Source organism: Danio rerio, chromosome 18 (assembly GCF_049306965.1).
Source record: "Danio rerio strain Tuebingen ecotype United States chromosome 18, GRCz12tu, whole genome shotgun sequence".
NCBI lineage: Eukaryota > Metazoa > Chordata > Actinopteri > Cypriniformes > Danionidae > Danio > Danio rerio.
The window spans coordinates 34,886,311-34,899,096 of NC_133193.1; the positions used below are offsets into that span (position 1 = coordinate 34,886,311).

The following is a 12,786-nucleotide window of genomic DNA, read 5'->3' on the forward strand; positions in this document are numbered from 1 at the left end:
GAGTGTCTCTCCTGCTTCAGTGGCGTGTCCAGCTGGTTATAAACGAGGAGGCGGAGAGAATGCGCTGCTTAGTTTCGGCTCGATATATTTAAATAAAAACTAACAACGAGCTGCTTATAACGCTCAAAAAGTTAAACTCAAATGCACAACCCTTGTTGGTTGCACCTGCGGGATGCACAATGAACCTAACGCGCCATAATTTTAATTCTATATTCGTGAAGAATGAGCCAACCGCATATGCTTAGTCCTGTTGGTCGGGACTCTGCTTTATAACTTATTAGTTTATTACAATAATCACACTTAGCTTTGCCATTGTTCTTCACCACATAGCCACTCAACACATCTTGCGGTCCATCTTTAATGTTTAGATTATTGAAGGTGCTATTGACGTTTTGAGAAAAAAATTAATAGTACTGAAACTAAATTATTAAAAATAAACTTGCGGGACTTCATTTATGTCCTGCGGCAACATTATTTTTATTACATTTTAAGTGATCTGCTTGAGGTAGGTCACGTTTATCACTGGTAAGTTTTAGCCTAAGTTTACATCAATAACATAAAGTGCATTGTCCTTTACCATACAAAAAAAAAAAAAACATTATTATACACCAGTTGCCTGTAGCCTATAAAAAGGCCGCAAATATTTTTAAATGCATTAAAAGGCAAGCACATATCTTAGCCTTAGTTTGTTCACACTCTGCCTGTATTAACATAAATGCTGTATTTTAATATAGCCAATTTTGATTAATTAGCTTTAACTGACAGCCTTTTCTTCTTTTTCCGCGGTTATGCGGCATTATATTTCACACGCATATGCAAGGTGACTGAATATGAAATTAAAATACAAAACATACTGAGCCATTAAGTAAAAAAACAAAACAAAACAACAGTTATACTTTAAAGCAGAACATTGACGTTTTGAAACAAAAAAACGGAACTGAAACTAAATTATTAAAAATAAACCTGCCAGACTTATTTATGTCCTACTTTCATTATTCATTTATTTTTATTATTCGTTTATTATTATGTACTATAATTGAAACATAAAATGAGATCGTAAATATAATCAACAACGAAAATGTAAATAAAAACGTAAATTAAAAATATAAATGAACATGTCTAGTCTTAGTTCTATCAAAATAGCAAACACTATATCTCTCTATATTTAGACTAAAAGACTGCTTTATTTATTTAAGACTAATTATTTGTACTGAATGTTTGTGCTTTCATTTTAGTTGTCTTTCATTTCTTCAATTCTATTTTCCAAAACGAATCCTCTTTGCACTTAATAAGTTTACAATAAACCAGGTAAAAAAAAAAATTAAATGTAAGTTGAGGTGATCGCAAGTTCACAACTGTGAGGTGATGTGCTCTACCGGCTGGATAATCTATATTATTTTGCTGTTTTTCATATGCGCACGTTTAAGATTTGAGATTATAACATTGCCATGATAGTCAAAGAAATCAAAACATTATTTTCACCCCAACGCAATTTAATCGGGCACTGAAGGCTAATAACTTAATTCTTATATTTGCTTTTTGACTTCTCACCATGTATCTTTTCTACAGCATAGTATAGTGTAAGAGCATGTCTATTACCAGAAAAACTAATTAAAATTATATTTTAATTGAACACATCACATCACATACAGTAAGCTACGCCTACAGAACAGTCTGTTTAGCATTGTGAAAAGGCAAAGCTGAATATCTGTGGTTAAAGTGCCACCCAGCGGTCAAATGCTGCTGGCGCATCAAGTACTGCCGTCGCCGCGGCATGAATGGCGGCACAAGGAACACATTGAAGTAGTAACATCTGTACCTGGGGCCTGTTTCAGTAAGGAGGTTCAAACAACTCAGAGTTTAAACGTGAACTCTGAGTTGATTTACCGAGAGATTAAAAATCAAGAGTTTTCGGTTTCAGAACAGCTGATCTGAGTTGGGTCAATCAACTTCGAGTAGACCAACTTAGAGTTAAGCGCGCACACCGTGACTTTAAAAAGGCATTATCAATGGAGTGCAGACATTACGAGTGACTACACTCAAAAAAATGAACTTTCCCTATTGTTAATTTTACTCTACCCATCCTTGTTCACATTACATAAAAAATAAAAGTAATTGAATTAACACAAGTTAACTATGTTATTTCTACAAAAATGTAGTACTGTAGGCTTTACTTAATAAGGGTTTGACTGGCCAACTTAACATTGTGGAGTAAATCGCAAAACCCTCCTAAGTTTGGACATTTGCGGATACCGTACCTGCTTACCTGGAGGCGGAGCAACGGAACTGAACGGAAGACAGACGAGAGCGCGAAGCACATTGAGGAGAAGATGGTGGCTTTGCCAGGTACAAGTATTTTCATAACGCTTTACTGGTAAATATCGCCAGGAAAAGTTATGTTAATGTTCACAGAATTATGTTAATTTATTTTATCAAGTTATTTCGGAGTCCTTTGAGTTTTAGCGTTTTTTTAACCTGTTGAACTCACTCGTGTTTCTCAACGCAATTATGTGGCAGTGCAAGGACTGCAAAATAACAGTCACGACTAGATCACAGTTGTTGAAACACTATAGATTAGTGCATAGACATTATGGTCGCGGTATTCGTTTTCCATGCACATATTCTGAGTGTCCCTGTAGATTTAAAACATGGAATGCGCTACACAGCCATCTAAATCGTAGCCATGCAAAGGAGAACACGGGGTTACCTGCAAGTGTAACGCTAACCACGTTCAATTGCCACGTGTGTCCTTGCAGCAATATAGGGTCAGAACGTGAGTATTTTAGTCACATCCATAACCACCTTAAAAACAGCGAGACAGTGCATTGTATGTTTAAGCACTGCTCTTTTCAGACAAATGTGTATGGCACATTTAAGTCCCATAAGAATAGAAAGCACAATTTTTATTCTCTTCAGGACTTCAAACCAGGGGTTATTATAGAAAGTGGTAATGTTACTCAGGAATTAAATGAAGATCTATTGCCAGCTGAAGAGGAGGATGTTGATGTTTCAGGTAGTGTGGAAGTGGAAACAGAAGTACAAGATTTGTCCAAGACAATAGAGCTCAAATTTGCATCCATTTTGCTAAAACTTGAAAATTATTTTCATGTTCCTAGTAATGCAATTGATGAACTCATCACAGATTTGCACTATTTGATCAGTTCTGCATCAGGATCCGTATCAACAAAAGTTGTTCTTGATACTTTTCAGAAACATAATCTTCATGTAGATCAGCTTATCATAAAAGAGCTTATCAGTTCTTTGTCATCATCCAACCCTCTGTTAAAAGCTACTTCAAATGATGGTCCTTTGGCCACTGCTTTCAAGCGCATGAAATTTTACAGGGAAAATTTTGAGATAATTGAACCTGTTGAAATAATTCTTCAGTCTGAAAAAAATAGAACTTTCCAATACATACCCATCTTAAAATCATTACAACAGCTGCTTAATCAGAAAGAGATACTTAATAAAGTTGTTGGTGGTCATACAGGACAGAAAATCATAAATGATGGATTTTACAGATCTTTTAAAGATGGTCAACACTTTAAAGATAATGAGTTTCTCTCAGGAACTGAACTCAGACTCTCCTTGTGTCTGTACATTGATGACTTTGAGCTGTGCAATCCATTAGGAACGTCACGCAAAAAGCATAAGATCTGTGCAGTTTATTGGATTTTAGGTAACTTGCCACCAGGGAGTAGTTCATCGTTGTCCTCAATTTATCTCGCTCTGTTATGTAAAAGTGATGATGTAAAGGCCTATGGCTATAGAAAAATTTTTGAGCCTCTTGTGAACGATCTCATCACTTTAGAGCAGCAGGGTGTGTTTGTTAATGACTTGAAAACATTTATCAGAGGAACAGTGCAGTATGTTGTTGCAGACAGTCTTGGTGCACATTCTTTAGCTGGATTTGTTGAAAACTTTTCAGGGGAATATTTTTGTAGGTTTTGCACTGCTACACGCACAGATATTCAGTCTAAAGAGGTCAGAGATGGCGCTTTTCCTCTCAGATCTGAAGAGCAGCATGATGTACATGTAGCAGATGCATGTAAGAAAGGAGAAGCATGTTGTGGTGTAAAAACTGCATGTGCTTTATCTGAGAACCTCTCCTACTTTAAAGTTACTGCAGGTTTTCCCCCAGATGTGGCCCATGATCTCCTAGAAGGTATAGTGCCTGTTGAGTTGGCTGGATGCATTGACATATTTATAAAAAAGAAATATTTCACCTTTGATCAACTTAACAAACTGATTCAGGAATTCCCATTCAAGTGGGGGAGATAAAACCAATCGTCCTCATGTGCTTCCACTCACTTTTTCAAGGAAAAAAACTATTGGGGGAAATGCTCATGAGAATTGGTGTTTGCTGCGGCTAATTCCATTAATTGTTGGAAAACTTATACCTCAGGATGAACCTGCTTGGGAACTCATTCTTCTCCTGAAAGACATTGTTGAACTTGTTGTGTGTCCTGTGCACACTAGCGAGTCTGTTGCATACTTGGAGAGCAAAATATCCGAACACCGCAATCGGTTCAAAGTACTTTTTCCAGAAAGAAAGCTTTTGCCAAAACATCACTTTCTGGAACATTATCCAGCGATGATCCATCTATTTGGTCCACCTGTTTCATTCTGGACAATGAGGTTTGAAGCCAAGCACAGTTTTTTTAAACAAGTGGCTAGGCACACTAACTGTTTCAAAAATATCACCAAGACTTTGGCCAGGAAACATCAGCTCATGGTTGGTCAATTTATGCAGTCATCCCAGTGCGATGAATTACCTGTAGAGGTTACACGCATTTCAACTGTCCCTGTTGATATTCTCCAGGAAGACATTGCTTACACTTTTAACCAAAGATACCCGAACACTTCTGCTATTAATTTAGCTCAGACAGTATTTTCTGATGGCATAAAGTACACAAAGGGCATGATTATTGTGCATGGAACAATTAGTGGGCTGCCTGATTTTGCAGAAATAGTGCAGATTTGTGTTTTGAAAGATGGAATTGCTTTTATAGCAAAACAGTTAGGTTCTTGGTACAATGAGCACTATCGATCCTTTGAATTGGATATTCATCCAAGGAATGTTTCATTTATAGAGCTGAATGAATTAGCAGACCGTTATCCTCTCTGTGATTATAAAGTTGGTGCTATCCGTATGGTTACCTTGAAAAGATACATACACGCTGCTTGACCAGTTTTCTTTTTCTCTTACAGAGTGATTGATCAAACAGAGAAAATGACTGATCCAGCAAAGTTGAAAATTGTTCTAGGAGACAGTGATTCATTTAAATTGACGCTGCCATCTGGAATACCCAATTCTATTGCAGATTTTAAATCTGAGATCAGGAAACAATGTGGTGTCACAGGAGATTTTAGACTGCAGTATCTTGATATGGACTTTGATGATTTCTTAAATCTTACCTCAACAGTGGATCTCCAGGACAAAGGAACAGTTAAAGTCATAGCACAAAGTGCATATGATGCCTGTTCTCTTTCTTCTGCTGACACTGATATACGCTCCTCAACTTCCTCATCACCATCTTGCCTGCCAGTTTCTCCAGCAACATCAGATGTTGCTTCTGCCTCAACTTCTGAGCTGTCTTCGTCCACAAAGCTGAGATGTGAAACCTGGCCAACTAACTTTCCGATCCCTACGTTTCCTTATGAGATAGAGCTGGAACTGCAGAAAGCCCACGAAGAGTTCTTGAATGACGGTACTTTACTTGACATAGACTCAAAACCCAAACTAAAATCAGAAATTATGAAATCCTTGGCTGCAGAAGTAGTGAAATACAAAGTGTACCCTAGGACTGAAGAATACGAAGAGGTTGCGAAGGCGCTGATTACAAAGCATCCATGTCTACAGGAAAAAGGATCAGTTGGTGGGTTCTATGGCTGGAAGATCAGTCTACAGTGGAAGATGGCAAACTATCGGCGTACACTGCGAGCAGCTGGCTGTTCTGAAGTAAAGATAAATTCTTTAAAACACAAACATGGTGAAACTACAAATCCAAACCAAGTCAAAAAGCCAAAGAAGGCTGAAGTAAATTTTTACCCTGATTATCCAGCTGGAGAGAACACACAAAGCCTAGAAGAAGAGCGACTGGCATTGCTGTCTGAGTTTCAGAAAAGGGACAACCATCAAATTATTAAAAACAAAATGGAAAAAACTTTTATCTACAGAAGACATGAATTGATTGTAGAGATGCCCTTCATTGTTGACTTCAAAAGCAGATGGCCAGCTCTGTTTTGTGAAAATGAGGTAAATATAATGTAATAACTTTGTTTCTTTAAAAGTTTTTAAATGCTTTAAGTGCTTTTTTCATGTCCACGCACAGTTAGCCTAAATGCTTTTGTGTTCAAATGTCAATGAATATATTTTTAAACATGAAAGATATCCTTACTATAATCTTGTGTCCTAAATCTACAGATTGCTGCGGAATTCAGTCGAATCACTACTGTCCCGCTACTTCAGACATTTATGTCAAAACTGGATGGTTACACCAGCAAGCTGGCCAGCATCTACCGTAAAAAAGGAGGAATTGCAGGGCGTAAAATTTGGAAACTGATGGCTACTATCGACGAGGTTTGTTATATGTATTTAAGATGCTTGTAAATAATTTTCACTTTAGTATGGTGTTTTTTCATTGTTTATCCATAATGTCTCTCTTCTACAGAATGACACCATCTCAACTCGGAGGGCTTGTATTCTCAGAGCACTTTCTGTCTACCTTAATGAAGACTATGAAAACCTCATGAAGGAGTATACAGTAAGTGTTCTCAGGCAGTAAATATTTAAAGTACCGCCACATAAATTCATGTAATATAGTCAAGGAATATCAATACACAAAGTATATTTAACTTAGGGTTGCCAAAAGTATTAACTTTGGTACCAGTCAGTACTGAAATTAAAAGATTGTAATGATGATAGCATTTCCTGGGGGAATTTTGAGCACAGTTGAGCAGATTCTCAAGCAGTTGATTGACCACAGTGTTCACATGCTCAACACATGATTCTGATTGGCTATAATATTGTTTCACATTAGCTGTTTCCATCCAAAAATGCGAATGAGCTTTATGCGCAAAACTGGATTATCGCATGAAAAATGTGCAAATAAAGCAACATTTCCATCCAACAAGTCAAAGTGAACAAAATCGTCACTTCCTAATTAACTTGCGCCAAAAATCAACAGGAAAAACAGAATTTGCTGCAGTAGGAGAAGCTGCGTCAACCTGTTCTTAACCTGATAAATGACTTGCGCCTCAGAAGGCAATCCTGACACGCAGTGAACATGCGGTGGCGTTTAAAGGCATCAGACGCAGAGCACAGACGGTCTTGATTCTGGAGGTCATTAATAATATAATAACTCTAATACTTAAATGGTGACAAGTTTTAGAATGACCAAAACAACATTTCAGATGTTTTATAATGTGCTCAGCCTGATGGTTTATCCATTTAAACACTTTTTTTTATCATCACATGATCTCTTTTAACAAAATCACATGACCTTTTTTAATGCGCATGCTGGAGTTTGTGCGGTAAAAGTATTTCCATCGTTGTTTATGCACATCTTTTCTTATTGAATAAAAGTTTACCCTACTCAGCTATGCGCATATGTTTTTTATGCAAATTTTTAAAATTTATCCGCATCTTGGCGTTTCCATCAACCGTTTTTATATACGATGCCAAATGCGCATAAAAATAGGTGGATGGACACAGCTATTGTTGACCGAGTGCTCACACAGATTATGGTCACACATGGTAGCTTTTGAAGATGTGTCTCTCAGCAGATTCGTCTGAGCAGATATATTAAGGAATATATGTTGTCAATCACTGTCGCATCTGTTGAGCACAAGAACACTGGCCAATGTAATTTCTATGGAAGAATGCTGGTTTCTTTACATTTTTTAAATTCAGTACAGAAGCCTAACAAACACAGTAAAGTAGTTTTGTAAGTCACTGCACTTTTGTTAAGTGAAAGATTAAGGATTAGATAGTTGATACAAAATTCTCTAAATTTACAACTTGTATTTTTGATGGAATTATACTGAACAGTCTTTCTGTTTTTGTGTTTTATAGGACACAGACTTTGAAAACTCAGAGAGAGACATGGCCAATACTGTCATTGGAATCTACATCGTCAGACCTGAAGGTGCAGAAGCCTGTGACCCACCATCAGATGTTGGACTGATTGTTGAGGGAGTGAAAGTACTTCAGAACCTTGGCGATGTCACCAAGGCTTGTGCTCTTCTTTTGGGAGTCATATACAGCTTGAATCTCAGTTATCCTTCAGAATTGAAATACACTTTTGAGTTTTTCCAGAAAGTCTTGCTGGGACTTGATGCACATAAACTGTCACACAAAATACAAGTTCTCAAGAACAAACTTGTTGGCTGAATCAGTACATCAGTCTGGACAAATGAAAGAAATGGAGGAAGAAGATTTTTTTTGTGTTATTTGATTTGTTTCTGCTTTTAAAATAAGGGGACAGTTTTAATGTTATCTTTGTTGATGGCGCCAAAATTTTAAATGAAGTTCTGCAACTTTAAATGGTTTAATTGTTTGGTTATTTACAAAGATTAGAGGTCAGTTTTAATCTTCTCTACCAATGGTTTAAACGATTTCAGTTATCAAAAATTGAGCACTGTAGCAGTTTATGACATGCTGCCTGTCTTAAACTTTTATTTTCTTTTTCTAAGTAAAATTTATTACACTTTGAAGGCAGTTGCACATTTTAAAATAACATTTTGGTCAATGGTAATCTAGTTAGTAAAGTAGTAGTCATTGTTTTTTTTTTGTTTTGTTTTTTGTCATTTTGAAACAAACTTATTTTTGTGGTGGTTTTCATAAATAGAGGCCAGTTGTACTCTTTATCAATAGCTTAAACATTTTAAAATATAAGCAATTGAGCACTGTAGCATTTCGTGATAGGCTACCTGTTTAAATTATTATTACAAATTTTCTTTTGTAAATTTGATCCTATACATTTTTCTTACAATATTTGAAGGAAGTAGCACATTATAAGAATGATCACCATTGACCAAAATGTTGTTTTTACATGTTTTTTCTTTAAACTGTTATTTGAACTGTTTGTGGATGTTTACAAAAATTAAAACAGTTTTAATGTTACTATTGATTGTAAAGATCAAAAATGGAGTTTAGCAGTATTTTAACGTTCCTTTGATTTAATTTTTCTAAGTAAGATTATTTCAAATTCATGAAGCTAGTTGCACTTTAAAAGACCTTGTAAAGAATGTTTACTGTTAAGAATGTAAAATATTTGATGTTTTTGTGTATTTGTTTCAAAGGACCTGTGAAATTGAAATTGTTTATGGGTTTTAGCAGTTGTATGTTGCAAAATCTTGAAATAATAAATAAATTCATTTTGTTTCTAAAAAATATGTTTGATTATTTACGTTTTACATGTGTAGAGCATTTTAAAAATGAATTAAAAAAAGTGTTCACCTTACATAGTGAAAGTTGATGATTCTAACATAACAATATTAAGTAAAATATACATATAACTAAAATGTAGTAATGACACAACTAAATGTGTTGTATGTACTAAGAAATATTTTGTAAACTTTACCTGGATTTATTTTGTTCATTTTACTATATTGTTACTTGTAGAAACTACTTAACATGGTTACGTGGAACCACTTGACACTCTTTTTTTATGTAAGTTCAACAAATAATTTTTTTGAGTGTATGGCAATATCTTATAAAAGAGATCACCATTTCTTTCTTCAGCTGAACTTGATGTTCTCATGCAAAGTTATAGCAAATATGAGCGTATATATTTGAAAAGAAGCAGCCATCAGTGAAGAAGAGACAGATAGCGTGGGAAAACAGCTGCTCAAGTTAATGCCTAATTTCACTTTTTAAGTATTTAAATATTTAAGTATAATAAAATAAGTAATGTAATTTGTGACGTTTATATTTTTTTTCTAAACTTTTTTATACTTTTATTAGTTTTAAATGATTTAACAGTGCACTTGTGTGTCTGCCTTTTTTATTGATCAAGTGATAGAGGTTAATATAACATTTAGAAGGTAAGCAGTACTAAAAATAATTTTTAGAAAGAATAATAATCCCATTAATCTAGTTAAAGTGCATGTCGAAGGTGAATTTAATTAAATTATTTATTAAAAAAAGATAAGCCATTCTCGTACAGTTTTTCTGTGTGTGACTAAAATGTAGGCAATAGCTATGTTTCCATCCAAATATATTACATAAATTTATGTGCAAAACTGGAATATTGCATAAAAGATGCAAATAAAATTCCATCCAACGAGTGAAAGAGAAAAAATCTTCACTTCCTGATTAAACTGGCACCAAATATCAACAGTAAAAACAGAATTTACTGTGGTAGAAGAAGCTGCGTCAATTAATTCTTCATTTAGCCTAATTAATGTACTTGCGCCTCGATGTCAGAAGACAATGCTGAAACACAATGAACACGTGGGGGCATCTGACGCCATGAGACGCGGAGACTCTTGACACGCACCAGATGTTCGGAGGTAATTAATAATATACACTAATACTGAAACAGTTAAGGCATTTTAGACTGACTAAAACAATATTTAATACATGTTACAGTGTGCTCAGCCTGCTGGTTTGTCCATTTACACACATTTTCATTATCATATGATCATGATCTTTTTTTTTAATGTACATACTGTAATTTGTTCAGTAAAAGTGTTTCCATCGTAGTTTATGCGCACATATGCCCCCCCCCCCTTCAAAAAATTCATCCTGCACATGCCCTTTGGACGGTCTCTGCACGGGCCTGCCTGGTCTCCAGGTTGGATGACTTAGCAAAGCATTCACTTGATTTATTTAGTGTCACACAAATTGTATTCAGTTTTCCCTTCAAAATTCCATGAACCCATTATATTATTCCTTGGGATTAGCAGTGGTAAGCACATCTTAAAACTTTTTTTTTTTTTAATCTGCAATAGTTGGATTACTGTTTTAACTTTTTGTTGAATAAATGCTGATCCACTATCTGAACTTATCTCAGATGGGATTCCAAATAGGAATAACTTCTCTTGCTAGGAATTTAATTATAGTCTCAGCAATCTGCTCTGCTAAATGCACAGCCTCTACGCATCTACTAAATCTGTCTATGATCACAACATGTAGCTTTTGCTTCTTACTAATTTAATCATATCAACAAAATCCAACACTAAATGCTTAAATGGTCCTTCTCGCACTAGTATGTGTCCTCATGGAGTTGCTGTACCTTTTCTGACATTGTCTTGTGGACACATTTCACATTCTGATAGATAAGGTGACCAAAAACACTGTGGCTTTATCTTTTTAAGGACCTTATTCTTTCACAATGACCAAAACCATGTGCATCTGATGTTAAAATAGTCAAAAGAGGATTCATTAAACTTTCATGTCATCTCCATATTCTTTCTTTTTTAATCTTTGATAGCACTTCTATGTTGCCACGTGTCACTATTATCATATCTCCTATCTCAAGTTTAGGTTAAATTAAAACTGATTATAGCTACTTTACTTTCAGATATTTGCTTGGCATATAAACCTACAGAGTTATTTCCTTTTATGATACAACAAGCTGTTTTTGGGTACATTATAGCTAAAATTAAATCACTGATTTGGCCATAATGTTGGATTGGAGTGTCATCAGTTTTCTTAAATTCTTAAATTTTTTAAATTTCCAGATTGCATCAAAAAGGTAACGGACACCATGTGCATATGCTGAATCAGTATAGATGTTTACCATTTTCCTTTGCCTAAAAGGTAGGCTTTAGTTATTGCCTTAAACTCAGATAATTGTGCAGAGCATGGTTGTTCACAATGCTGTACCACAATTGGAATGAATTCTTTACCTTCTTTTTGAACTACAGCATAACTCACATGTTTTCTTAAACCATCTCTGAAGCAATAACAGTTCACAAATTGATCAAGTTCTGCATTAGATATTTGGTCAGGCTCTAGGTCTTAATCTGTTGAATGCTAACGATTCGGTCATGCATTCTGTGAAGTTCTTTCTCCTTCGAGAGGATATTTCCCTTTTTAATGTCATATCTGGAAAAACCAGTAGTGTCAGATATACTTCTGGCCTGAGTCAGAACAAATCTTCCTTGCTGTATCAATTCAGCTACCTTGTGAAGTGTATAAATAATTAGTCAGTGTGTCCATTGTAATAGCTGATGTTTTCTCATATGCATAGTAAACGGCAGCCAGGCCCTGCTGATAACATGGTGGAGGGCCTTGAGCGACCATATCCAGCTTGGTGCTGTAAAATGTTTTCGCTTACTTTTTCTGGCCATCACACGTATTTTGCATCAGAATTGCAGATGCGATCTTTTGTACCTGCAACATACAGATAAAAAAGGTTTATCATATTCTCGCATGGCAAAAGCAGGGGCTGTCTGTAGTTTCCTTTTAATAATTTCAATGCATCAGTTGACCATACAAGAATTGTTCTTAAATTTTTTCATTAATGCTTGCTTTCTTTATTAATATACATAGTCTATTGCTTAATGGCTGGATTAAGTCCAGTCTGCACTTAATCAAGTCATTCATGTAGACTACCTTCTCATGTGTCCAGGATAATTGCATTCCTAACATATCATAAGAGAGCCTCCTTCGTCTAAATATTTCTGGAGGTATTATCCATTACTTTTTTTATTTGTTCTTAAATCATGCACCAATTGTACTTTAGATTTATTTATCCTTTTTACTAAATGTTTTGATTTATTATAAAACTTAATGTTTCTACAAATGCTTAAAATGTAATTTGCTGTTTTATG

At 35.2% G+C, this 12,786-nt stretch overlaps 1 protein-coding gene across 1 annotated transcript in view; it reads left to right on the plus strand.

The window, feature by feature from the left end:
* Positions 1–2,282: 2,282 nt before the first annotated feature.
* LOC100332501 (sterile alpha motif domain-containing protein 3) overlaps positions 2,283–12,786 on the plus strand; it is a 191,790-nt gene continuing 181,286 nt past the window's right edge. Inside the window, exons 1-5 of the mRNA XM_073929790.1 lie at positions 2,283–2,346; positions 5,212–6,259; positions 6,428–6,583; positions 6,675–6,767; positions 8,078–9,790. Coding sequence (XP_073785891.1) covers positions 5,234–6,259; positions 6,428–6,583; positions 6,675–6,767; positions 8,078–8,395 — 1,593 coding nt within the window. The 5' untranslated portion in view covers positions 2,283–2,346; positions 5,212–5,233 and the 3' untranslated portion in view covers positions 8,396–9,790. The remainder of the gene's footprint in view (positions 2,347–5,211; positions 6,260–6,427; positions 6,584–6,674; positions 6,768–8,077; positions 9,791–12,786) is intronic.